At 42.3% G+C, this 26,211-nt stretch overlaps 2 protein-coding genes and 1 non-coding gene across 8 annotated transcripts in view; 1 reads left to right on the forward strand and 2 right to left on the reverse strand.

Moving 5' to 3' along the window:
* Tox4 (TOX high mobility group box family member 4) lies at window positions 1-15,081 on the reverse strand. Its single transcript, XM_059273661.1, has 8 exons — window positions 14,171-15,081; window positions 7,325-7,567; window positions 6,207-6,467; window positions 5,675-5,905; window positions 3,471-3,551; window positions 2,238-2,981; window positions 1,701-1,864; window positions 1-1,134 (listed from the first exon to the last, which is right to left on the reverse strand). The coding sequence occupies exons 1-8, from the start codon at window positions 14,414-14,416 to the stop codon at window positions 1,074-1,076; spliced, it is 2,031 nt and encodes a 676-aa protein (XP_059129644.1). The 5' UTR covers window positions 14,417-15,081; the 3' UTR covers window positions 1-1,073.
* Window positions 14,136-26,211, forward strand: part of Rab2b (RAB2B, member RAS oncogene family) — a 17,876-nt gene continuing 5,800 nt past the window's right edge. Inside the window, exons 1-5 of one of the 6 annotated variants that reach the window (XM_059273664.1) lie at window positions 14,136-14,860; window positions 15,063-15,154; window positions 19,305-19,372; window positions 25,753-25,914; window positions 26,116-26,208. In XM_059273664.1, coding sequence (XP_059129647.1) covers window positions 19,338-19,372; window positions 25,753-25,914; window positions 26,116-26,208 — 290 coding nt within the window. In that variant the 5' untranslated portion in view covers window positions 14,136-14,860; window positions 15,063-15,154; window positions 19,305-19,337. Of the gene's footprint in view, window positions 14,861-15,062; window positions 15,155-15,191; window positions 15,335-19,304; window positions 19,373-25,752; window positions 25,915-26,115; window positions 26,209-26,211 lie in introns of those variants that run through there. The other 5 variants (XM_059273663.1, XM_059273666.1, XM_059273668.1 and 2 more) reach the window with 5 other exon arrangements.
* LOC131920197 (small nucleolar RNA SNORA72) lies at window positions 17,722-17,810 on the reverse strand. Its single transcript, XR_009381544.1, has one exon. It is a non-coding gene; the product is annotated as a small nucleolar RNA SNORA72 (small nucleolar RNA).

The following is a 26,211-nucleotide window of genomic DNA, read 5'->3' on the forward strand; positions in this document are numbered from 1 at the left end:
TTTCATCAAACACAACTTCTTTACTTTGTAAAACCTCTCATTAAGGGTATAGAGTTCTGCCTCTTACATGCAAAACTGGTAATCAAGTTAGGTAAAGAAAGTTTTGACTGCAGAAATACTTGTAGGGAAAAAATGATAGTCCTGAATGATGTCATTTCCCCTCCAGCCCAATGTGCTGAGAGAGAGGTGTGTGTGTCAGGAATGGGGAGGGGACCTTAAGACAGGATCTCACTATGTAACCCTGGCTAGCTTCAAACTCAGAGATCCAACCTGCCTCTACCTACCAAGAGCTGGGATTAAAGGAGAGTGCCACCATACCCAGCCTTTGTTTTTTGAACAAGGTCTATGTAAGTTCAGATTGGCTTTTAACTCGTAGAAAACTCTATGTCCACCTCCAAAATACTGGGATTAAAGTCATGGGCCACCATGCTCTGCAAAACCTTTGTTCTACCTTTGCCTCATGTAGCCTAGCTTGGCCTCAAACTCACTGGTGGCCAATTATGACCTTGAACTCCTGACCTTTCTGCCTGGGGACTGAACTCAGAGCTTTGTTAGTGCTAGGCCATAACCCTAGCCACACAAACCTTCGTTCTTAAAGCACTGTGTAGATGAATAATAGTAGTTCCCTTCTTAAAGGGTATTTTAAGTCAGTACTTCATTCCTCTTTAATTGGGATTTAAACCCAATGCACTTTACCACTGAGCTGTAGCCCCCGGCCTTCTATCTCAGTGCTGTCTCCTCCTAGGAGCAGAGCTAAGCACTTTCCCAAGAACATTTTAGGCAAGGCCTCTGACAATTTTTGACACATTTCTTCAAATAACCCCTATGATTTGCTTCCATATTCCCTTCACCCTTCCCTGTGCTATTAACCTGGTAATTTTGCTTGTAGTTAGAGTGAAAAGCAATTCCAAATGACAGTAAATTCACTGGCCTGCTAAAGAAAGAAAAGGTGGGGGCATGAAGGGCTGGGTGTAAAGGTCAGGCACTACCAGAAGAAGCCCAGCTTGTCTTTCAAAAACAGGCTCCTGGACTTGTGTCCGGCAGATAAATCTTCAAGGCTTGAAGAAGAAAGGCTACTTCACAAACACCACAGAATTTGGATTTCTAGAGGCCACCCAGGCCAAGAATACATCCCTAAGAGAAGGAAAGATAACACAAACTTATTATAGCCTGGAGATGAATATAAATGAATATATATATATTCTTGAACTATCTTTTATCTTTTCAATAAAAAACATACCCAAATAATTCCCTATATCTCCAAAATATAACATTATCATCTTAGTAAATATAGGAACAAAGGAACCTAAAAGTCAGAAGTAGTGACAGTGCTGATCTATCTCTTAGAGGTCTGGGGCTAGAACACATGTGCTCTGTTTCCATGGATACAGGTAATTCCCTGGAATATTTTGGTAGAAGGGCAAAGCTTTCACTTGCTACTTGCCCCTTACCTATCCCTCACCAATTTCTTTGGCACTGGTAACTGAATCAGGCCCTTACTCATGCCAGGCCAGCTATCTTCAATTGAGCTACAGCCCATCCCTAAGCGACTAAACCAAGGATTTTTTCTAGTAGCATCCCTAATCAGATATATCCATCTACCTATCCACCTAGGTCAAGCTGCTCTATGTAAGGTAATCTGATTACTTCCCAACAGTCCGCCTGACTACCACTTCAGTATGCAGAACTGCTGCGCTCACCTGCAGTGCTTCACCACACACTCATTGCTGCAGTACTCGTTGTCCCAATCCTTACTGATAACAGGAGGGTTCTCACAACCAGACCTCACACATCGAGGCTGCGGTGACAGGGTTACAGGAGATCCGCTCACCAGTTCAACATCCATCTGAGAAGGAGACTCCACCTTAGAACAGGGAGCAAACAAGGATGGATTAGAGTACTACCTACCTAGTCAAAACATCTCACATTCCAGTAGAGAAATAGGTACCATACCCCCGCATAGAAGGAGTTTCAGAAAAAGTTAAGTTCTTGGTCTTCTCCTTTATAACCAAACTTTAGAGTTCTGCTAAGCAGGATGACATGTAGATTCCAACTAAGAATTTTATTTTAAAGTAAGTTGTTATAAATTAAAACTGGCATGCAGAGGCAGGAGAATCAGATTCAAGGCTATCTTTGGCTACAGTGAGTCTATGTATCCTGCCTACATGAGACCCTATCTCAAACAAACAAAAAAACTGGCAGAACTGGGTTTTTTTGAGGAAACAATACAGGCTTACCTCAGGAACTACATCCGTGATCATTTCACAGATTGTCTCAGGAGAGGTTGCCTCTGCTGGGTGGGCCTCAGGGCTGCAGTTCAGAGGCTGCTCAGGGCTGCTTTCCACAGCTGGAGGGATCAGGGCAGTCTGCATTTTCAGAGTGGGTGGAGGCACAACCTTGCTCTGCAGCGGTGGTGGCTGCTGTTGTAAATTGATTCTGACTTTCTGAGGTGGAGGCTGTTGCATGGCCTGAAGAGGAGGAGGCTGCTGCAGAATGGTGACTTGCTGTTGAGTTGGGGGCTGAGGCATCTGTTGCAATGGAGGAGGCTGTAGTCGGGGTGGAGGCAGTTGCATAGAAGCAGCAGCAGCTGCTGCTGCCTGCAATACTGACCGAGTGACAATCTGGGCCTGCTGGCTGGGCTGAATAGTAGCTGTACTTGTTTGGCCTAATTGGAGCCCACGGGAGGTAACCACTGTGGCTGGGATAACAGTAACCATTCCTCCTTGAGACATGGTAATAGAAGAGGGCAACATCTGTTTGGTAATAATCAACTTGGTAATATTGGGCTGACCTCCAGCCCCTGAGGCTGCCTGGTTTGTCACATAAGATGAGAGCGTGGAATTAACTACAATGCAAGGGGACAAAGCAGGCGACTCCGTTGAGGCTGGTGCTGGAGATGCGGGGTCAGCAGTAGTCACAGGAGGTGGTGAAGGAGTCTGCGACTGTGGGACAGGATCTAATTCCACTGTTTCCACAGTAGCCTAAAAGAAGACCAAAATAAAAAAGCAACAAGTAATTTACTCTCCACTGCAGCACACATTCTCATTACATTTCAAGAAAAGATATGTAATAGATAGAAAATAAACTCAAAGACTACTTTGCAAGGCTTATGATATGAAATACTTGGGAAGCCTTAAATCAACTTTAACATTATGTAATAATAGGTTCCACAGGGTTTTTTTTTTCATTTTTATTTTATGTGTATGTGTGTCTATCTGCACATACGTGCACAATATATGCATGCTTTGGGAGGTCAGAAGAGTGCACTGGATCTTCAGAAACTGGAGTTACACATGGTCCTAAGCCACCATGTGAGTGCTGGGAGCTCAGGTCCTTTGCAAGTACAGCCAGTACTCTAACATGTGCCCCTCCATTTTTGAGGGGTGTGTGTGTGTGAATGAGAGAGAGTTACCTATAACAACTTTTAAAAAAATGAATTGGTTTGAGATACCCATTTGTTGTCATCTTACCTGACACTCCTGGTTGTCTTTATAAGCAGCTAGCGCCTTGAGATACTCTTTCTTAGCAGCTTCAGTTTTCCGCTTATACACCTATGAGAAAGACACTGTTTCAAATGAACCATACCCCTAGGAGAAACTGACAATCTATTATAGTCCATCAGGAACTCAGTCCAACCTCAGACCACTCCTTTCAGTGAAACCATTTTTGAGCAAGCAATAATGACAACCTTTATGGCAAATTCACTCTACTGTCTTATTAAGAGTATCTACACTTCCAAAGTGAATAGCAATCCATGTTCATTGCTGTATCAAAAACAAACCACCTCCAAATTGTAAGGTCAATACATAGCTCAGCACTACCCAACTCTGAAACTTTTCCCCTAGAAATGTGCTAAGTTGTCAAAGATGGCCCCAAGAGTCCTTACCTCTTATGTGCCCCTTCTCCCACTAAAAGCTGAAGGCTATTTCCTCTTCTATTGAATCTGGACTGTCTCTGTGACTTGTTTGGTCATTAGAATATACCATAGTGCTTAAAACATGAGAAGCTACATGAAGGAGCAACAACATACCAACTAATAGATAGTAGTAGCTGCCAGCCACAACCACCACAGCCTACCATATTGTTACAACAGTAAGAAATCCAGGCAAGAACAGCAGAAACACCAAACTAACCCATGAGGATGAGAATTAAAGCAGCAATAAGTAACTAAAATAAATTATAATAAATTCAGCCTTTTGTTTTAGATACTGAGGATTTGCTTTGATAGGCATGTGGGGTAATGATAGTTACAGCTATCTTCAGTTTACATATGATGATTATATCCCTCCACCCACACCTCCTGCAGCACACACCTTCTTCAAGCTAGCCTTTGAAATCCATGATCCTCTGCCTCTACCTCCTAAGTGCTGGAAGCACATACCACTATTACCTATTGATTTTTTTTTTAATTCAGTTTAAATTTAGGGAGATTAACTATGGTTTTTCAAGTTTACATTTCATGAGAAGACCGTTAATGAAGCTGTACCTGAAGAGGGATAGTTTTAACATGCAACTTAACAAGAAAGAGCTTAACTTTACAAATAGGAAAATATGAGGCTTTAGGAAGTTGACCTAAAAACTAAACAGTTGAAGACACAGAGGGATTAGTCACTATTAGTGGATGTCATATGGAATGTTGAAATAAGGAAACTAGACTATCCTAACCTTATCATTTAGAAGCTGTATGACCTTAACTGGGCAGTGAACCTCAGAGTCCCATCTTTAGTTTTTTTGGGACAAGGTTTCTCTGTGTAGCCCTGGCTGTCCTGGAACTCACTTTGTAGACCAGGCTGGCCTTGAACTCACAGAGATCCACCTGCCTCTGCCTCCCCAGTGCTGGGATTAAAGGCATGTACCACCACACCCGGTAGAGTCCATCTTTAGTAAAGAGAGGATGGTTATTTAACAGTTTAGGAAGGATGCAGTGTTTTTATAATGAATTTTTATCAATTACATGTGTGTACATGTGTATGTTTCTGGAAATGTGTGTAGAGATTAGAGGTCAGCTTGTTCTTCCCTTCCACCATGAGGGATGTGGGGCTCAAACCCAATGAGCCATCTTGCAGTCCTACTTATACTTTGGCAATGAATTTTCTGGGCTAGAGATTTAGCTCAGTAAGAAAGCATACACGTATAAAACAGGACAGCTGAGGCCTTGGGTTTGCTATCCAGTCACAAAAATAAATTAAAATGATTTTTTCTGTAACTTCTAAGGTAAAGGATGTGTGACTGCCATCAACAAAGAGCTGACAAGTAAAGACCTGTGGTGGTGTGAGTAAGAATGGTCCCCATAGGTTCACATATTTGAGTCCTTAGTCATTAGGAGTGTCACTGTTTGAGAAGGATTAGGGGTGTGGCCTTGTTGGAGGGAGTGTCACTAGAGGTGGGCTTTGAGGTTTCAAAAGCCCAAGCCAGGCCCAGTGTTGCCCTCTTCCTGCTGCCTGCAGATCTTGATGTAGAACTCTCAGCTACTTCTCCAGCACCATGTCTGCCCATGTGCTACCATGCTCCCCACCATGATGAGAATGGACTAAACCTCTGAAACTGTAAGCAAGCCCCAATTAAATGCTTTCCTTGTAAGAGTTTCTGCGGTCATGGTGTCTCTTCACAGCAATAGAACACTAAGATTCTGTCCAAATAAAACCTTAGAAAATGTTTACTACCCACTATTCACCTGTTTTTGCTCTTCTCCAAGACTGTCCCACATGGAAGCCACTATCTTCGAAACCTCACCAAAGGTAGCATTGGGGTTCTGTCCCTTGATGGCAGCCTGAGTATCACGAAAGAATAATGCATATGCAGAGACTGGCTTCTGAGGTTCATTAGGGTCTTTCTTTTTTCTCTTCTTGGGAGCCTTTTGCTTTTTCCCTGTTTCTACCACCACTGTCTTCTGGCTGGGAAGTTGCTGTCAGGGAGAAAAACAGAATTAAGAGAGGGTTTTGATAGGAACAAAACTAGACAAGAGAGATGGCTCAGCAGGTCAGGAGGGAAAGCAGCCACAGCCATGGCATTTAAGCTAAAAACAGAAGCAATGGTTTGGAAACCACATGTGAGGATCACTAAGAACAGAGATTGAGGAGAGCATTGTAACAAAATGAAGAGGTAGGAACCCACACCCAGAACCAAGTAAAGATGATTAAGCTTTACATGACAAGCATTTTACCCTAGAATAGCAGTAGAATTAATTTTGGCAGGGAATGCCTCACCCTCCGGAAATCATCAACACCATCCTCATGAAGTGAATTGGTAGGTGAAGGAGTAGTTGAAAGACGATCCTCAGGTGACTGGGCAGGTGGCAAGATGGTGCTACCTCCTAAGCTCAAACCAAGTTGAGAACTCAGTTCTGACTGATCAATAGTGGTCAACTGGCTATGTCCCATTAAGCCAGATGTCATGTCTGTCATTGGTACATCAATTGTAACAGGTGGATTGGCACTATACTGAGTTCCTATAGAATGGTCCAGGTCCTGAGAGAAGCAGAAGGACTAATTAAAACACTAAACATTAAAATACCATGTCCCCCTCCTTATAAATCCCTGGCTTATGTAGACTATCATCATTTAAATCCTACAGAACATCAGATAATTTGTCTTCATAAAAAACATGTTGGGAGGCCAGACATGGTGACACCTGCCCTTAATTCTAACACGCAGGAGATAAAAGGAAGGGGGTGAAATCTCTGTCAGTTTAAGGCCAGCCTGATCTCCTTATCTGAGTTCTAAGTCAGTCAGGGCTTTATAGTGAGACCCTATCTCAAAAACAAACAGAAAAGGACAAATAATTCATTTAGTATAATCTGTGGGTAATGACAACATACAAGCTAAACCCACTAGTATCTTCCAGAATAATAGTATTTAAAGTTGTAATACATAGGCAATGAGAGCAGAGAAGCTGAAGTGGAGACAGATACCTGTCATCAAACACATGAGATGGAGATGCGATACTAATGATATGCTTGGAAATGCTAAACACTTATAACGTCTGAGCCTTTAATTAGCACTTTATTTGGTTCAGCCCATTTTTTAAATAAATCACTCAAATATACATTTGAATTCCAGAATAGGAAAGCTATTACAAAAAACCCTTTTAAAAAATATGAATCATTTTCATTTCAAAATGTCCAAGTTAACATTGGCTATTTTACAACTTAAAATTATTTTTCAAGACAATCTCATTTATTCAGGTAAAATTAAGTCTTTGTTGTTGAGTCTTAAGCTTATATAAGAATAAGAAACCAGTACTAGCCATGTTTAACATGGACTCTTTTGTCCTTCTAAACCCATTCCTATGAGCTTGGGTGAACCCACCGTGTGTCACTCCTTACCATAGTCAAGCCCCCACTCAGGAGCCCCCCGCCCTGCTCCATCAAGCCGTGGGTCATGCCCACAGGCATGTCCAATGTCTGAACTCCATATTGAGCTGCAAAGCTGCCATCCTGTGAAGAAGAGGGGTCTGCCAGGTCATCAAAGTGGCCGACCACATCTGAGACAGCCAAGGAGGGATCGGAATCCAAGGAGATAGGTGGGATTTCAAATTCCTCATCACCCAAGCTTGGTGTATGGAATGTCTGTATGGGAAAGGAGGAAAAATTAGTAAGAAGAGGAAAAACGGCATATCTCCTGTTCTAGTAAGTCTTTAAACACAAGTAAGTAAGGAAACAGCCTATGATGCTAAACATCCCACTACAGATACTAATATACACCAGTTATCTCACAATATTATACTTAAATTTTCAGACCACAAAAATGAACTGTTCACCAGCCAATCACACTTTGTTGTTTCAGGTTCCTCTGGATCAAATCCTAAAAAATATTGCCATAGAAAACTTACCTACCTCCTTTGCACTTAAAGAGTTTCTTAAGGCATCTTAAGTATACATAGTGGCACACACCTTTAATCCCGGCACTCGGGAGGCAGAGGCAGTGGGATCTCTGTGAGTTCAAGGCCAGCTGGTCTACATAGCAAGTTCCAGGACAGCCAGAGCTACACAGAGAAACCCTGTCTCGAAAAACAAAAACAAAAACCCTCATCGTTTTCTGTTTTAGAAATTCCGTTTTCCATTTTAGAAATTTCAGTGTTAGCAAATAAGATTCTCACTTGTATAGGATTTGGGGGCCCAAGAAAACCAAGAAAAAGGATAATAGCTACAAAGTAAATTTGAGGCCGGCCTCCTTACATAGCAAAGCTTGTCTAAAAAATAAAAAGTAAACAAAAGGAGAAAAGATTAGAGCACCTGGCTCAGTCATCCCCTCTTAAGTCTGACTAATAATAATCAGTCTTCTGGTCTGTTTTGGGTTTTTCCCCACATTTTCTTTCCTTCCTTCAAGACCTAGTCTCAAATGGCAAGCCTCCTGGCCACTGTAATTAAAAGTGTGTACCAGCACACTCAACTTCACTCCTGTTTGGAATGGGACCACTCTCACAGAACTAACAGCAATGTCTAACTAAGATGTGTTGGACAGTTTCCTTGTGGCACTAAAAACTAAAACAGAAGGATTTGTAGCAATAAAGTAATACAAGTAATAAGCGAGTGGCTTTGTAGTAGGCTCATCTATGGCTCATCTCAGCTCATGACCTTGGGCAGGTTTTCCTTACCTATAAAAACAGAGATTATACCCTGGCACAGTGGTACACACTTGTAATCCCAGCATGCAAGAGACTGAGCCAGGAAGTATCAGACCAAGCTGGGCTATATAGTTAGTACCAGGCCATCTAGTGAAAGACCCTATCTCAAGAAAACAAAAATAAGCTGCGTGTGGCAACATATACCTTTAATCCTAGCATTCCAGAGGCAGAGAAAATTCACTCAGTCTAAACTGTTCCCAAGCTCTGGGCTTTTTTAAAAATTTTTTTGAGGGAAAGATCAGTTTGAGGATTATGTTTGTAAGAAGGATGCTCAGGAGCTAGTGAGATGGCTCAGCGGGTAAATAAAGGTGCATGCTACCAAGCCTGACTAACAACTTGAGTTCAATCCCTGGGCTCCATATGGTAGAGAGAAAACCTATTCCCCACCACCAACCCCCTTTAGGGGGTACAAGCATGTGTGTGTGTGTGTGTGTGTGTGTGTGTGTGTGTGTGAGAGAGAGAGAGAGAGAGAGAGAGAGAGAGAGAGAGAGAGAATGAATACACATAGTAAATAGATGTAATGCAATTAAAATATGGGGGGGGGGGCTGGAGAGATGGCTCTGAGGTTAAGAGCACTGGCTGCTGTTCCAAAGGACTCAGGTTCAATTCTCAGCACCCACATGGCAGCTCACAACTGTCTATAATTCCAGTTCCAGGGGATCTGACACCCTCACACAGACATAAGTGCAGGTAAAACACTAACGTTCACAAAATAAAAATTAAAAAAAAAAATAAGATAAAGGATGCTTAGATACTGAATGAAAGAGGGGCAAGAGAGATGATTGGCAATTAAGAATAGCTGCTGCTCTTGCAGAGGACTGGGGCTTAGTGCTCAGCACCCAGTCTGGTGGCTCACAACCACTTTTAATTCCAACTCCAGGGGCTCAAACGCCTTCGGTCCTCTGTGTGCGCACACAGACTCAAACGATTTTGAGAAACAGACATGAAAACTACCACTGCCCTCCTCTTCTTCTCTCTCTCTGTTCTTTATCCTCAGTCATTTGCCCCAGGCTTGAACTCAGAGCCTACCATATACTAAGCAAAAACTCTAAAACTGACTCGTATGCCAACCATCCATTTTTTTATTTAAAAAAAAAGTTTATTAAAGCTGGAATGATGGCTCAGCATTTGCTGCTCTTTCGGAGGACCTAGGTTCTATTCCTAGGGGGCTTACAACTTGGTTTAACTGCAGTCCCCGGGGATCTCATGCCCTCTTCTAACCTCCATGGCCACTAGGCATGTTGTACACAGACATACATGCAGGCACAATACCCATACATATACAATTTTTAATTTAAAAAAGTTTCTTGTATATTCATTTTGAAGAAACCAACTTTAACATCTAATTTATCCTGTAGTAAAGTTATTATGGATCCTTAAAATTATTTTTAAAAACAATAGAATACGGGGAGGAGAGATGGCTCAGCAGTTGAGAGCACTGACTGTTCTTCGACAGGACCCGGGTTCAATTCCCAGTACACACATGGCCGCTCACAGCTGTCTGTAACTCCAGTTCCAGGGGACCCTCACACAGACATACAAGCAGGCAAAACACCAATGCACATACAATAAAAACACAATAGAATACACTGGGTGTGATGGTGCACACATAATCCCAGCACTTAGAATAGTGGCTCTCAATCTTCCTAATGCTGCAACCCTTTAATACAGTTCCTCATGGTGTGGTGACCCCAACCATAAAATTATTTTCATTGCTTCTTTGTAACTGTAATTTTGCTACTATTATGAATTGCATTGTAAATCTGATATGTGACCCCTGTAAAAGGGTTGTTCAACCCCCAAAGGGGTCGCAACCCACAGGTTAAGAACCACTGACTTAGAGGGCTAGAGAGATGGCTCTGTTAAAAGCACTGGCTGCTGTTCTAGAGGACCCGGGTTCAATTCCTAGCACCCACATGGCAGCTCACAACTGTCTGTAACTCCAGTTCCAGGGGATCTGACACCCTCACACAGACATACACGCAGGCTAAACACTAGTGCACATAAAATAAATAAGAACCACTGACTTAAAAGCCAAACAATTCAACTGAAAAGAAAAATCTGATTTAATGGAATAAATTTTAGACAGGACCTCATTTATGTAGTCCCAGCTGGTCTGGAACTTGGAGAACCGCCGCCTCTGCCTCCTGAGTGCTGGGATTGAAGGTGTGGTCAAACACAAAACACCATGTACCAGCCAACTCACTGAGAGAAACAGAAGACTGAATCTTCACATCACACAGCTTCCACCCTGAAGCAGTGCAATAATACTACACCTTCCTCTCTGACACTCAGTCTTTTAAATGGCAAACTGTTCATATACCTCATGGCAATTTGGATGGATTCTTTGTTAACTGACGGTTTAAAACTTCTGTTCATTTTTTTTTTTTTTTTGGTTTTTCGAGACAGAGTTTCTCTGTGTAGCTTTGTGCCTCTCCTGGAACTCACTTGGTAGCCCAGGCTGGCCTCGAACTCACAGAGATGCACCTGGCTCTGCCTCCCAAGTGCTGGGATTAAAGGCGTGCGCCACCACCGCCCAGCCTGTTCATTTTCAAACTGTATTAGTACTTGGTATATTCTAAATATGAGTTACGTGTGTGTATTATAAATACCTTCTCTTCTTGAGTTCCTATTTGTTAATGCTATCATTTTAAATATTTTCAGAATTTCATAAATGAAATTCTGTACATGTATGTACAATGTATTTGTAAATACAAATTTCATACATGTATTTAAAATTATGTCTTTTTGTGTGTGTCCCCCCACCCAAGACAGAGTTTCTCTGTGTAACAGTCCTAGAACTCATTTTGTAGACCAGGCTGGCCTTGAACTCACAGAGATCTGCCTGGGTCTGCCTTCTAAGTGCTGGGATTAAAGTCGTGTGCCATCACACCTTTTAAGATTTATATGTATGAGTATTTTGCCTGCATGTATGTATCAGTACCACATGCGTGCCTAGTGCTCACAGAGGCTAGAAAAGGAATCAGACCCCCTGGAACTGAAGTTATGGATGGTTGTGAGCCACGACATGTATGCTGGAAATTAAACCTGGGTCCTCTGCAAGAACAACAAATGCTTTAAATCTCTCAACTTATTTTTACTTATATGTATGAATGTTTTGCTGGCATGTATGCCTGTGTTATTGTGTGTGCAGTGTGCCTACAGAGGCCAGAAAAGGGTGTGGAAACTAGAGTTACAGGCCCTTTTGACCTGTCCTGTGGGTGCTGGGAACTGAATCCAGGTCCTCTGCAACTGCAGCCAGTGAGTGCTCTTAACCACTGATTCATCTCTGCAGCCCTTATAATGATGTCTTTTGATATAAAGAAGTTCCTAACTTGAACACAGTCTAATTTTCCAGTTATTTTATGGTTAGTATTCTACATAGGCAGCTATTGTGGACTTTCTCAAGACCCTTCAGATTATAACATCACATAGCAATTTGGGAACTGAAACAAAAATAAACAAACAAAAACTTGAAAAAAGGGTTGCTTAAAAAAAAGCCACCCACTTTTAAGTTATCTGTGAGGTTCAAAATATGAAGAAAACAAAACTCATACACAAGTTAACATAAAGATTAAAGCCAGGCATGGCAGTACACACACACTTCTAATCTCAGCACTCAGGAAGCAGAGGCAGATGAAAGCCAGCCTGGTCACATAGCAAGTTTGCCTCCAGCCAAGACTGCACAGTGAAACTATCCCCCAAAAACAAAAACCATAAAGGTTAAAAATTCACCACCAAGAGGGGAAGAAATAAGGAGGTGTGAAAGTTGTAAATAACAGGCCAGGCAGTGTTTGCACACATCTTTAATCCCAGCACTCTGGAGGCAGAGGCAGGCGGATCTCCGTGAGTTCGAGGCCAGCCTGGACTACAGAGTGAGTTTCAGGAAAGGAGCAAAGCTACACAGAGAAACCCTGTCTCGAAAAACAAAAAAAAAAATTTAGCTGTATGTCCCCTCTTCTCACTAAAAATATCATAAGCCATAAAAAGGAAAAAGAAGGGCAGATGCAAGCCTGGAAACTTCCCTTTTTCTGTCAGTGCTGGAAATCAAGGGTCTGGAATCAGCAGGCAAGAGCTCCACTACCATAGTCCCTGGATGTAAAAGGTGCCATCTCTCATGGAACCACCTTTTCATTGTTCAACTTCATAAAAGGGGCTGGTGGGATAAATTTGAAAACTATTTGTATTTACTTTTTTTTTTAGACCTCAAAACTAAAGGCAGCCTGGTCTACATGGTGAGTCCCAGGACAGCCAGGGCTACTCAGAGAAACCCCGTCTCAGAACAACAATTGACAACATTTGGTGCAAAAAAAAAAAAAAAGAAAGAAAGAAAAAGAAATGCAAATGATTCACATCGCTGGGGGTGGGAGGGAGTATATAATCCTCAAAAGGAGGTCCAAGGTTCAAGTTCTCAAGAAGGAAATTATCATACACTGCATCTTTTACTTTGGTTTTGCCTAAAGAAGTGTTATACTTATAGTAGTAAAATCTGTCAACCACGTTTTCCGGAATATCTTAGAGCAGTGGTTCTCAACCTTCCTAATGCTGCCACTCTTTAGTACAGTTCCTCATGCTGTGGTGACCCCCACCACCACAAAATTATTTTATTGCTACTTTATAACTATAATTCTGCTACTGTTATGAATCATAATGTAAATATCTGACATGTGACTCCCAAGGGGTCGCGCGACCTGCGGGTTGAAAATCGCTGTCTTAGCCGGGCAGTGGTGGCGCACACTTTTAATCCCAGCACTTGGGAGGCAGAGCCAGGTGGATCTCTGTGAGTTCCAGGACAGCCTGGGCTACCAAGTGAGTTCCAGGACAGGCTCCAAAGCTACACAGAGAAACCCTGTCTCGAAACAACAACAAAAAAAAAAAAAAAAAGAAAAAAAAAGAAAAAAAAGAAAGAAAAGAAAAAGGAAAAAGAAAGAAAAGAAAATCGCTGTCTTACAGGCTCCAACAACCATTGTTTCTACTTCACACCATATTTAAAAAGCAAAACAAAACTAACAAACCCTATTGTTATAGTTTTTTGACAACTGTGATCCAAAAGTTTATAATCACTGGCAAACAGGTATACTCCACTCCTTTTACGTTCTCTAGCAGCCATTTCCTTCCTTCTGTCCTTCCTTAGCGAAGCAAGCAGAAACCACGTTGGTAAAATTAACCACTTTTATCAGAAATTTCAAAGAATTAACACCTGTCCGAGGTTAACCCTTGCTAGATAAACGACTTTCTTATCTCGATTTCTTTACTGAAAAAAAACTTCTTCCTTGCTATCTTGTTGCAACTATTTCACCCTAACCAATGCAGACAACCCCTTCGTTCTCGGCACTCAGAACCGGACTCCTTCCTTAAACAGGCAGTCTCCTCAACATCCTGGTTTTCGGATGACAGCCGCTTCCCGACCGTCGTCCTCAGAGGCTCTCGAAGCCTCGGCCACTGTCCTCCCCAGCTCCCGTCCGCCCCCGCGCTCTCCCCCACCGTCCTGCCCCAACCGCTGCCTAGGCCCTCCCGCGCCCCAGCGTCGGCAGCTTTTGCTCACCTCGGCCCCGGACAGGAAGGGATGCGAGGGCCCAGTGATGGTCAGGTAATTGTCGTTTCCTCCAGGAAACTGTAAACCAAAAAAAGCCACGGGGATAAGTGAGGGGAGCAGGGGTGCGCTGAAACCCCGGCGACCCCCAGCACTCCCGAGCCCCCCTCGCTCCTCCCTGGCCCGGCTTCCAGCTTCGGCTTCCACCGAGTCGGCCGCGCTGCTCGCCAACCCTCCAGACCCAGCGCCTACCTCCATCTTCACGGCACCCCTACCAGCCCCACAGCATCCGCATCGCTCCCACCGGCCCCACTGGGTTCCGAACGCGTCACTTCCTCAAGGAGGAGCGTCGCTCTCCGCTGATTGGACGGAGTCCTGGCCGAACGAGTCGCGATCCGAGCTGCCCGAAGGCTCGCTGTCGCCCCCTGGAGCTTGGTGGGATGATGGCATGTAGAAGAGCGCGGGGCGGCCCTAGAGGCAGCGTCGGGTACTCAGGATCCAGCGAGAATTTCTGGGGAGAGCAATAGAGACGCGGCCTGAGCTAGAAGGGCTGGAGCGGAGGCAAATAAGGAGATCGGTAGTTTGGGTGGCTAGAGAGGTCGGAGGTACGTGGCTGTAGAAATCAAGCGGACCCGGAACACAGACGCCTCGGGACCATGACTTATGCTTATCTCTTCAAGTACATCATCATCGGAGACACAGGTAACCCGCCGGTGGACCGCCCGCGGGGCCGGGGCGGGGATCCCACCTCCCAAATCGGGCCTGGGGGCGGGGCGGGGCGAGTGGGCCGGGCGAGCGGAGTTGAGCGGAGGGGGCGGGGCGAGCTCCGGGGGCGGGGCTCTGTTCTTCCCGTGGACCCTGTGCCCCGCCTGGGAGCCCGCGGCTTCCCGGGTGGCGTGTCTAGTGCACACCGTCCTTTTTCAGGTGTGGGGAAGTCATGTCTCCTCCTGCAGTTCACCGACAAGCGGTTCCAGCCTGTGCACGACCTCACAATAGGTAAGCACATCCCCTCGTTCTAGAACAGATAAAAAGCTGGCAGGCTGAACTGCTGAAGGAGAAAGTTAACAGTCTCAGTATTCTAAGTAATTCTAGTTACGCCTCCCCACCTTAGTCCGAAGCCATGGTATATGAGAAAAATGATAAAAGCTGGTTAAATAGAGGGTAAATATTTGAAAGGTAACTTTAGAGATGGATGTGAGATAAACGCTAGTTGCCATAGGAATTTTTTTCTTCAAATGCAACTTGTATGTTTATGGAAAATCCCACAGAAACACAACCGCTTATTCAAAAACTCATCTGTAGTTTGTGGTTCACTACCAACCTCACATGTTTTTCGAAGTAAACACCGACATACGATTCTTTTTGTGTTGGAGAGGAAAAAGCCAATTTCAGAGCCACCCCGGTCCTTCCTCCTCCTCTTCCTCCTCTTCACTTCTCATTCTCTTCCTTTTTGAGACGAGTTCTGGCTATGTAGTCCAGGCTAGCCTCAGATTCACTCTGTAATCCACACTGGCCATGAATTCGCAGAGATCCTCCTTCCTCAGCCTCCAAGTGCTGTGATTACGGCCATACACCAGACTGGCTTTGAACTCCATGTGTAACCTGAAGACGACCTTGAACAGGTCTTGATCTTACTGCCTCCACCACAGAGGAAAACTCCAGCTACAACCACCTCCTAAATGCTGAGATTAGATGTGCTCAGCCTGGTTGTTTTTTTTATTTTGTTGTTCTTGTTTTAGTTTCTTGCTCATTGAATTTACATTCTTAACTGTTCTGAAAGAAAGAAAAAAATTAACAGTGAGGGGTTTTTTTTCTCCCAAAAAGTACCATTTGACTTTTGTTGAGGTAACAAGTAGAAGCAATTTTATATCTTTCTTATAGACTGTAGCACCTTAAAGCAGAAATAATCTATATAGAGAGAGGATATCTACATAGAATTGGTATTATAGCATTCCTGAAGGTAAACTAGATTTAGTAATCTTGAAAATCTGAGTTCCTTGTTCTATGTCCAAACTACTGCATGAAAATAGAAAGGGAATTGTCTGACTTACAATGCAATGTTTGTAACATGACTGTTTTTGAAATATTGCTCTTGAGATGAATTTTACCTTGAAATAGAAGAATGCCAAAAGCCTTATCAGTTTGCCAGTTTCCATACTGCTTTGAGAGAGGCTATTTCTGGTGAACTCTGGGAATTACTGGTGGTTGAAGATGTTTTGTCCTTGAAGACCTGTTTCTTAGGCAGTTTTCTTTCTTCTTTCCCCCCTTCCTTCCTTTCTTTTTTCTTTCTTTCTTTTCTTTTCTTTTTTTTTTTTTTTTGTGTGTGTGTGTGTGTTTTTTTTTAAGACTGGATTTCTCTTTGAGGTCCCAGAACTTGCCCTGTAGACCAGACTGCCCTTGAACTCACAGAGATCCTGCCTCTAGGCAACTTTCTTAATTGCAAATGAAAATAATTTCAGAATTGCAGTAAAGAAGTGCTGCTTCGTACACAGAACTGTGACGACACTGTCGAATTCTTTCCAGGGGGCTGGAGAGATGACTCAGCACTTAAGAACACTGGCTGCTCTTCCAGAGGACCAGAGTTCAGTTCCCATCACCTGCATGGCAGCTCATAACCATCTGTCACTCTAGTCCCAGGGGACCCACTGCCCTCTTGTGGCCTCCACAAGTACTAAGCACACATACAGCATATATACTTACATGCAGGTAAAACACTTATACACATAAAAAATTTAAAAGCCTGAAAAAGAAAAAAAAAGAAAGAAATGCTTTCAGTTTAGAAAATTTAGAATGAGAATTTAGTTTAGAAATTACAGAATTAAATATTATCTAGTCAGATTTTAATATAAGCTACCATTCCTAAGAATTTATCCACTTCTTGGGGGCACAACCGTTTATAATGAGATGTACCTGCATGCATGTCTCTGTGAGGGTGTCCAGTCCTCTGGAACTGGAGTTGCAGACAGTTGTGAACTGCACGTGGGTCCCCTGAAAGAGCAGCCAGTGCTCTTCACCGCTGAGCCGTCTCTCCAGCCTCAAATCAACCTTTAAAAAAAAAAAAAGAAAGAAAAAAATTTATCTACTCTTAGTTTTATTTTTCCTAGAGTTGTAAATTTTTTAGATTTTTTTCTATGAATTGTAGCTTTACAGCTTTACAATTCATTTAATGGGAACTGGTTATCACAAAACTTCGTACAGTGGCTACACATTCTCTCTTGTTTTTCAACGAGATGGGGTTTTTCTGTGTAGCCCTAGCCGTCCTGGAACTTGCTTTGTAGTGGGTACAGGTTCCTCAGACATTAGTTGTAAATTGTTACAGTAACTGCTCTGGGTTTTTTGTTTGTTTGTTTGTTTGTTTGTTACTTTTTTTGGTTTTTTGAAACAGGGTTTCTCTGTGTAGCCCTGGCTTTCCTGCTCTGGAGACCAGGCTGGCCTCAGTGCTGGGATTATAGGCATGTGCCACCATCTGTCACTTTTCTTAAGACTAATAAAAGATAATCTAGAATCTTAGTCATTATAAGGTCTTATAATAAGTCAACTGATTGTCTAATAAACCAAGCCTGGTTTATTACCAGAATTTGTAAAACCAGACCTAGGGAAAGAACTAGCCCTGGGGACACATACGTGGTCTTTTTTTTTTCCTCTTTCAGATTTTTTTTTTTTAGTTTTTATTTGTATGTATGTGCCTGTCTATTTGAACATGTGTGTACAAGTGTCTGCAGGGTCCAGAAATTGTTGAGTGCCCTGGAGCTAGAGTTACAGGTGGTTGTGAGCTACCAGACATGGGTGTTGGGAACCAAACTGGTCGTCTCTAAGAGCAACAAGTGCTCTTAACCACTGAGTCATCTCTCCAACCCCCAGGGTCTTTTTTTTTTTTTTTTAAAGATTTACTTATTTATTTTATATGCATTGGTGTTTTGCCTGCATGTGTGTCTGTGTGAGGGTGTCGGATCCCCTGGAAGTGGAGTTACAGACAGTTGTGAGCTGGAAGTTGAACCCGCGTCGTCTGAAACAGCAGCCAGTGCTCTTAACCATTGAACTATCTCTCCAGACCTACCCACGCCCCCAGGGTTTTATTTTTATTTTTTTTAATTAATTAATTAATTTATTTATTTATTTATTTATTATGTATACAGTGTTCTGTCTGAATATATGTCTGCAGGCCAGAAGAGGGCGCCAGATCCCATTACAGATGGTTGTGAGCCACCATGTGGTTGCTGGGAATTGAACTCAGGACCTCTGGAAGAGCCTCTAATACTCTTAGCCAGTGAGCCATCTCTCCAGCCACCCCCGTCCCCCAGGGTTTTAATAGAGTAAATTTTGTCCTGATTTTAAAATCAGAACAGTGAGAATATTTTTATTTATTTGATTTTAATTAGCTTTATTCCCTTATCTACATTTGGATATATTATCACTTAGAATCCACTTACTTATTTTTGGTGCAAGGGATTAAACCAAGAGACTTGTGTCTTTTGCAGTTAGTTGCACTACCACTGAGTTATACATACAGCTGTAGGATGTGATTTTTATTTTAACCTGGGTAGCCTCAGGTCAACCTTGCATTTGCTATATAAAAAAGTGATAATGACCTTTCACTTCTGATCCTAATGCTCCTACCTCCACCTCTTGAGAGCTGGGATCACAGGCGTGTACTGTCATGCCCAGTGAAGGGGTTTTGGGGTGTGTGTGTGTGTGTGTGTGTGTGTGTGTGTATACATGCGTGCGCAAGCTCAAGTGAGCATGCAGATGTCCATGAGTTACAGGCAGTTATAAGCTATCTGATGAGGGTGTTGGAAACCAAATTCTGGTCCTCTACAAGAGCAGCACATGCTTTGCCTTTACTGCTGAGCCATCTCTCCAACCCCATGCTCAATTTTATTTGGCTCTAGGAATTGAATCCAGGGCCTCATGTATGCTAGGCAAGTACTTTATCGAGCTACATCCCCTAGTCCATGGGTTTTAAATTCTAGGAAAGAAACCAAAAGGAGCACAAACTTAATTGAGCAATAAGCAGCAGTAATGAACTGAATGTCAGTGAGTGATGACAAAGGATTCATTATAACACTTTGGGGAAAAGTATGAGCCTCCAGATCAACATGTATGTGTTCATGACGGTCCTATCCATTCTCTTGGCCTTCACTGACAGGTGTGGAGTTTGGAGCCCGAATGGTCAACATTGATGGAAAACAAATCAAACTGCAAATCTGGGATACGGTAAGAGAGGGCAAAATAATTTAATACCAGACCAAGACCCAGTTATAACAGTAAAAGCTAATGTAGCCATGTGTAGTGCTATGTACCTGTAGTTTTAGAACTGTAAGATGAGGCAAGAAGCGGAAGAAAGGTCAAGCCAGGAGGGATTACATACTGAGATACTCAGGTCAAAAAAAGTCATACCTTTTTATTTTAAATGACCCAGTTTTGTGGCGCAGTGGTGGTGCATGCATTTAATCCCAAATGGCAGAGGCAGGTGGATCTCTGTGAATTCGAGGCCAGCCTCGTCTACAGAGCAAGTTCCAGGACAGCCAGGGCTACACAGAAAAATCCTGTCTTGAAAAACCAATTCACCCCCAGCCAAAAAAAAAAAAAAAAAAAAAAAAAGAGAGACTCAACTAATATAGCAAAAATGAAAATAAATATAGCAAAAAGTGAATGTCCCTTTATATCAGACCCTTTTCTATCTCACATTGTTGTCATTCTGCCAGAGGAGTCCAGTGTTAATGATCCAATGTATATGATTTCAGACCATTTATACTATAAATAATAGACATTTTGTGTTGGAGGCCAGACCGACCTACATAATGAGTTCTCGGCCAGCCAGGTACAGAGTGGGACCTGTCTAAATAAAACAAATAAATACATATAAATAAGTAAGTATAAGGATATGGTAGAGTTTTTTCGAAGACTTTTAAAAACTTCTTTAGTGTGTGTGTGTGTGTGTGTGTGTGTGTGTATGTGTATGGCAGTGTGTGCATGCAACCTGGTGCGTGTGGGAGTGACACGACTGTTTGGTGCAGAGCTTCTCTTCCACCTTCTCAGGGGCTCCAGGGACCAAACTCGAGTTGTCAGGCTTGCATGCCAAGAGCTTCACCCGCCGAGCCATCTTACCAGCCCGAGATGTTTGTTTGCGTTGGTATTTACATGTAGAGGAGTGTGACAAGAGCAGGCAGAGCTGTGCTTTTTGTACGGTAGTTTCCATAGTTCCCCAGACTCTTCCGTATCAGTAAACACAGATCTGCCTCACTTCTTTGAACAGTCGCATAGTCACAGAAGTGTGTGTGCACTGATGGATGTTTAGGTTGTTTCTAGTTTTCAACCATTGCATAGCTTCATTAAACGTTCTTATTTATTACAATTTTATGCAAAGATTTGAGAATTTCTGTGGGCTGTCTTCCCAGAAATGAAAATTCTAAAGCAAAAGTTGCTTATATTTTAAAATGTAGTCAATGAAGTGTTATCAAAGTTTGACTTGATTTAACATAATTTGCCTTAATTTAGAGAAATTACTTTTGTGTTCAATATTTCATTTATGCTATTTTTTCCCCAAAGGAAAATATTGTAGTCTCTATTCTAGTTAAAGAGAACTAGAAAATAGTTCATAATATTTAGCTAAAATCTCTTCTTGTTTGTGTTTAGTTCTTATTATTTGATCATTTTCTTCTCAGCACTAAGAGCCAAAACCATCATATCTACAAGGCATGTACAAGTCATTTTTCATTTTCTCTTTTTCTCCTATTTTATTGTTTTCTTTCTTCTCTGTTACAACTCCTGCCAACCTGATCACACGCAGCTGTCCCTGGGCCACTTTGGGCAGAGTCCTTTTCTGGTGGTCTTCAAATTTATTGCTACTTTGGATGCATTATTAATCAGGTGCTTTAAACTTCGTATTCTGTATGTCTGTTGGCTGTTTGCTTTGATTGGAGGTTGTATTTCCTCCTGATCAGATTTTTTATCTCACCCTTTTGGGTTGCCCTAATTGTAAGACTATGAATCACTTCATCTCTTTTAACAGTGCCTGACTCCAGACAGGTAGCTATGACTTTAAGACTTGCCTGGTTTGGCCAGTGTTTGTTTTTAACACCCTACCCCCATAAAGCCTAAGAAATGTTACTTTATTGTCCAGGTTCACTCCCTGTGTTTCAGGCAGTTGCCACATACTCCCTTCTTTCACTGTTTTGAGTTCATTGTCATTATTTACCCCAACTAGATATTGCAATTCAGGTTTTATTATCTTTTAATTTTTATATTTCCGATAACAGGACCCTCCCCATACACAAGAGGTCAAGATGTAAATTCTTACAAACTAGCAAAGGGTGAAGCCAGTGGGTATAAAGACCAGTATAAGTTAACTTCTACCTCTTTGACTTAAATCAGTGTCATTTAATTTTTTCTTTTTAAAGACAGGACTTCAGATAGCCCAGGTAGCTATGTAGCTAAGGATGACCTTGAACTCCTTATCCTCCTGCCTCCAATCTCAAATGTTGGGATTACAGATGTGTGCTACCATATCTGTATTTAAAAAACAAATAGATGTTTTAGTGCCAAGAATAAAATCTAGCAGATGCCAGTTAGACATATGGTCAGGGCCATGTGCTTGCCTTGGCCTTGAACTCTCATAGATCCACCTGCCTCGGCCTCCCTAATGGGCTTTTTTTTTTTTTTTTTTTTTCTTAAATGCTGACATGAGAAATGGTTGGGTCATGAAGAAAGTTTAGAGCCACAATTGTATGTTATGTGGACAGGATCTTTAAGAGCTACATGGCAGGGCTGGAGAGATGGCTCAGTGGTTAAGGACAAGGGTTTAGTTCCCAGCACCCACATGGCAGCTCACAACTGTCTGTAACTGTAGTTCCAGGGGATCTGGCACACTCAAATAGACATCTATGCAAGCAAAACACTAATACACATAAAATAAAAAGAAATAAATCATTAAAAATTTAAAAAAAAAGAATTGCATGGCAAGCTTGGCATGGTGATGCATGCCATTCCACACTCAGGACAGAGGTAGGTGGGTTCCTGAAAATTCAAGGCCAGCCTGGTCTACATAGAGTTCCAACTAACCAACACAGTGAGATAAAAAAAACAAAAATAAGAACAAAAAACCCCAACAACAAAACAAAACAAAAGCCAGCATTGGACTTATGGCTGATATTTCAAATTCTATATCTTGCCCTCACTTGGGAGAAATTAAAAAGCTATAGATTCTCTTCATCAAAGATCCACTTTCCACTTGATGTGATAACTTACCTACACCTATGTCTTTTTTTGTTGTTGTTTGTTTGTTTGTTTTTTTGTTTTTCGAGACAGGGTTTCTCTGTGTAGCTTTGCGCCTTTCCTGGATCTCTCTCTGTAGACCAGGCTGGCCTCGAACTCACAAAGATCCACCTGCCTCTGCCTCCCGAGTGCTGGGATTAAAGGCGTGTGCCACCACCGCCCGGCTATACACCTATGTCTTAAGTTACTGTTCTATTGCTGTGAGAAGACATCATGACCAAGACAATTCTTATAAAGAAAGTATTTAATTGGGGGCTTGCTCACAGTTGTGGAGGGTTATTCAATGATCATCATAGTGGAGAGCCAAGAGGCCAGGCACTGGAGCAGTAGCTGAGAGCTTTACATCCTTATCTGCAGGCATCAGTCAGAGGGAGAAACACTGGGCTTGGCCTGGGCTTTTGAAACCTCAAAGCCCACCCCCAGTGACACACCACCTTCAAGAAGGCCACGCCTCCTAATCCTTCCCAAACAGTTCTACTAACTGGGGACCAAACATTCAAGCATACGAGCCTATGGGGGCCATTCTCATTCAAACAAGCACCTTGAATTCAAGGCTTGCTGAGCTACATCATGAGTTGTAGGCTAGTCAAGGCTACAGAGTGAGACTCAATTTCACAAAATAAAACCCAGAACAAGAAAACGCCATGTTAGTTGTTTGTTGCTTCAGCCGTTTTTAGCTGAGCATGGACAAGGATATTTGAAACTGATACAGACCTACCTAAGTTGAACTACATAGTCTTTCCAGCATCCTGGCTCCAAAGTTGCTGGACTTGACTGAGATGAAAAGTAGAAATTTGATGTTAAGAAGTTTCCTGGTTGTCCACTGGAAGTCAGACTATAACTGTCTTCTTTCTCTGTGTCATTCACTCCTCCACCCACCTTGCTGTTTTGAAACAGGCTCTCACTGTGTAGCTTAGGCTGGGTAAGCATTCTCATTTTTCCTCTCTCAGCCTCCTATGTGTGTGCCAGCTCACCCTATAAGGAATAAGGAGGAAGATTTTCAAGTAGAGTAGAAGAAAACAAAGGGTAAGAGAAGAGCCGAGCGTGGTGGCGCACGCCTTTAATTCCAGCACTTGGGAGGCAGAGACAGGCAGATCTTTGTGAGTTTGAGGCCAGCCTGAGCTACAAAGTGAGTTACAGGATAGTCAAGGCTATATTTATACAGAGAAATCCTGTCTTGAAAAACAAAAAAACAAAAACAAACAAACAACAAAAAAAGAGCAAAACAGGACCCCAAAAGAGCTAGGACATACTGTGACAGAATAAATAAATAAATATAAAATTCTGCGGAATTACTAGTAAAAAGCTAAGGAATTGTATGATACTTACAGAGGTTGTGATCTGGGGAGACAATCACTATAAGTTAGCAGACTCTCTCTTCTCACATTTATACCCAATTTAGATTGTAATGCTTCTGTGCTCTGGAGTGCTACTGCTCTGTGTTTATATTACAGCACTGCTGTGTGGTTTTTGGCCCGTGCTTTAACTTGCCCCTCTGAGCTTTATTTTCCCTATTTTCAAAGGAGAATAATGGCAGTCTGCTTTAGGGGTACTAGGAGAATTATATGAGATGATGTATGTGGTTGTCTCTTATGGTTTCTGATACACTGCTAGGCAAAAAAAAAAAAAAAAAAGTTTAAAATGTTATTGTAGGGGCTGGAGAGATGATTCAGTAGTAAGAGCACTTGTTGCTCTTGCAAAGGACTTGGGTTCAATTCCCAGAACCCATATGGTAGCTCATAACCATCCATTGCTTCAGGTCCAGGGGATCCAGTGCCGCCTTCTGACCACCATAGGTACCAGACAGGCACATGGTGTACATACATACATGCAGGCAAAACACTCATGCACATAAAATTAAATAAATTTCAAAGAAAAAATTTAATGTTATTGTAGTATCACTACTATTACCAGTTGGTGTTATACCATAAAAACCCATTTATGTTCCCATGTTTCCATCATAGTTTTCTAGTGATAGAATATGGATAATAACTCTTATTTCCTGGGTTTTATAAGGAGAAATTATTCCAAAAATGTGAAAACTTTCCTAACAGTATTGATTCAACACAACAAATATTTTGTGTGGTTGGTTTGTTTTGTTTTTTGAGACAGGGTCTTACTGTGTAGTCCAGTCTGGCCTCATACTCAGGGTTCTTTTGCTTCAGTCTCCTGAGTCCTAAGATACAGGATGAGTACTAATGTTAGAAGCAGATACCAGCACACCAGGCTGCTTCTATTTATGTGTGTATATGTGCATGTGTGTTATGTGCTCACACAGGCCAGAAAGGGGCACTGGATCCTTTGGAACTGGAGTTACAGGTGTTTGTGAGCTGCTCAGTGTGGGTTCTGGGGTCTGAACTTCCATCCTCTTACAGAGCAGTAAGCACTCTTAATCACTGAGCCATCTCACCAGCCCAGTGTTTTTATTAAAATCAAATAAAGGAACTATTAGGTTAAGAAAGCAAAAGTATCTAGAGTGTGGGAGGAATTAATTGCTCAGTTATGAATAAGGCAATATTTTGGTCCCATCAGAAATGAGATAAGATTGTGAACAGGATTCTTTTTGTTTGTTTGTGTTTTTCAAGACAGGGTTTTTCTCTATGTAGCCCTGGCTGTCCTGGAACCTGCTCTGTAGACCAGGCTGGCCTTGAACTCACAAAGATCCACCTGCTTCTGCCTCCAAGTGCTGGAATTAAAGGCATGTGCCACCACCACCCAGCAGGCTGAACAAGATTCTTTGAAGGAAAACTGTCCTTGGTCCTGGACATCATTCTCTATTCCTTATTCCTATTTTCTACCACAGAATCTTAGCAAAGAACTTCCCGGTAGTCTTGCTGTTATGAGGGAAACCTAAGGGCTACTTAGCATAAACTCAGTTGCTCATATCTGATTTTCTGCATTGTTACATTGGTATATGCCTTCCATTGGGCAGGGTGTTGACATTCTAAGGTAATTTTCCTTTTTTACAGATAAATTAATAAGAACAGAAAAAGTAAAGTAGCATATTCAACATCACATTTGGGATTGAGTCTCCAGCCCTATTTCCAGTTTTACTGTAGGGGATATTGGGAAACATATATGAAGGTTGTTGGTGTCATGCTATTGGCATTGAGTTCTGAGGCCTAAGGATTAGAATACCTTGTAGTTTGATGGACAGTCTCACAAGGAGTAGTAACTGACTTACCTGAAATCTCAATCACACTTTTATTGAAAAGTAGCCCACCTGTGCTCCTGCCTGGACAGGCACATTTCTTTTCCCTAATTCATTATTATTTTTAATCTAGCACAGATTCTTTCTTTAGTTAAATTCTTTGTTTTAGGGTGGCATGTGAGCAAGTCACTTTCTCTGGAAATAACCTAGTTTTACTGGGATTTTTTGTTGCCATGTTGATGGTAAAGGCTGGGCAAGAGTCCTTCCGTTCTATCACCCGTTCCTACTACAGGGGAGCAGCTGGAGCACTGCTGGTGTATGACATCACAAGGTGAGTGAGCCGGCTGGAGTAGGATTGGGGGGGCTTGCCTGAATTCCCTAAAGTCGTCCTCTGTCCCTGGCTTCTACCAAAGACTCGGGGTCGGGATGGCTGCTTTTTTACACACATGTAACTTCCCTTCTCATGTATTTGGAGCAACTTTGGCTTTTTGAAACAGGCTCCTGACCAACATTCTAAATTGTTCTGCTGTAGACGTGAAACCTTCAACCACCTGACCTCATGGTTAGAGGATGCCCGCCAGCACTCGAGCTCGAACATGGTGATAATGCTGATTGGAAATAAGAGGTA

The sequence above is a fragment of the Peromyscus eremicus genome, chromosome 9, assembly GCF_949786415.1.
Source record: "Peromyscus eremicus chromosome 9, PerEre_H2_v1, whole genome shotgun sequence".
Classification (NCBI taxonomy): Eukaryota; Metazoa; Chordata; class Mammalia; order Rodentia; family Cricetidae; genus Peromyscus; species Peromyscus eremicus.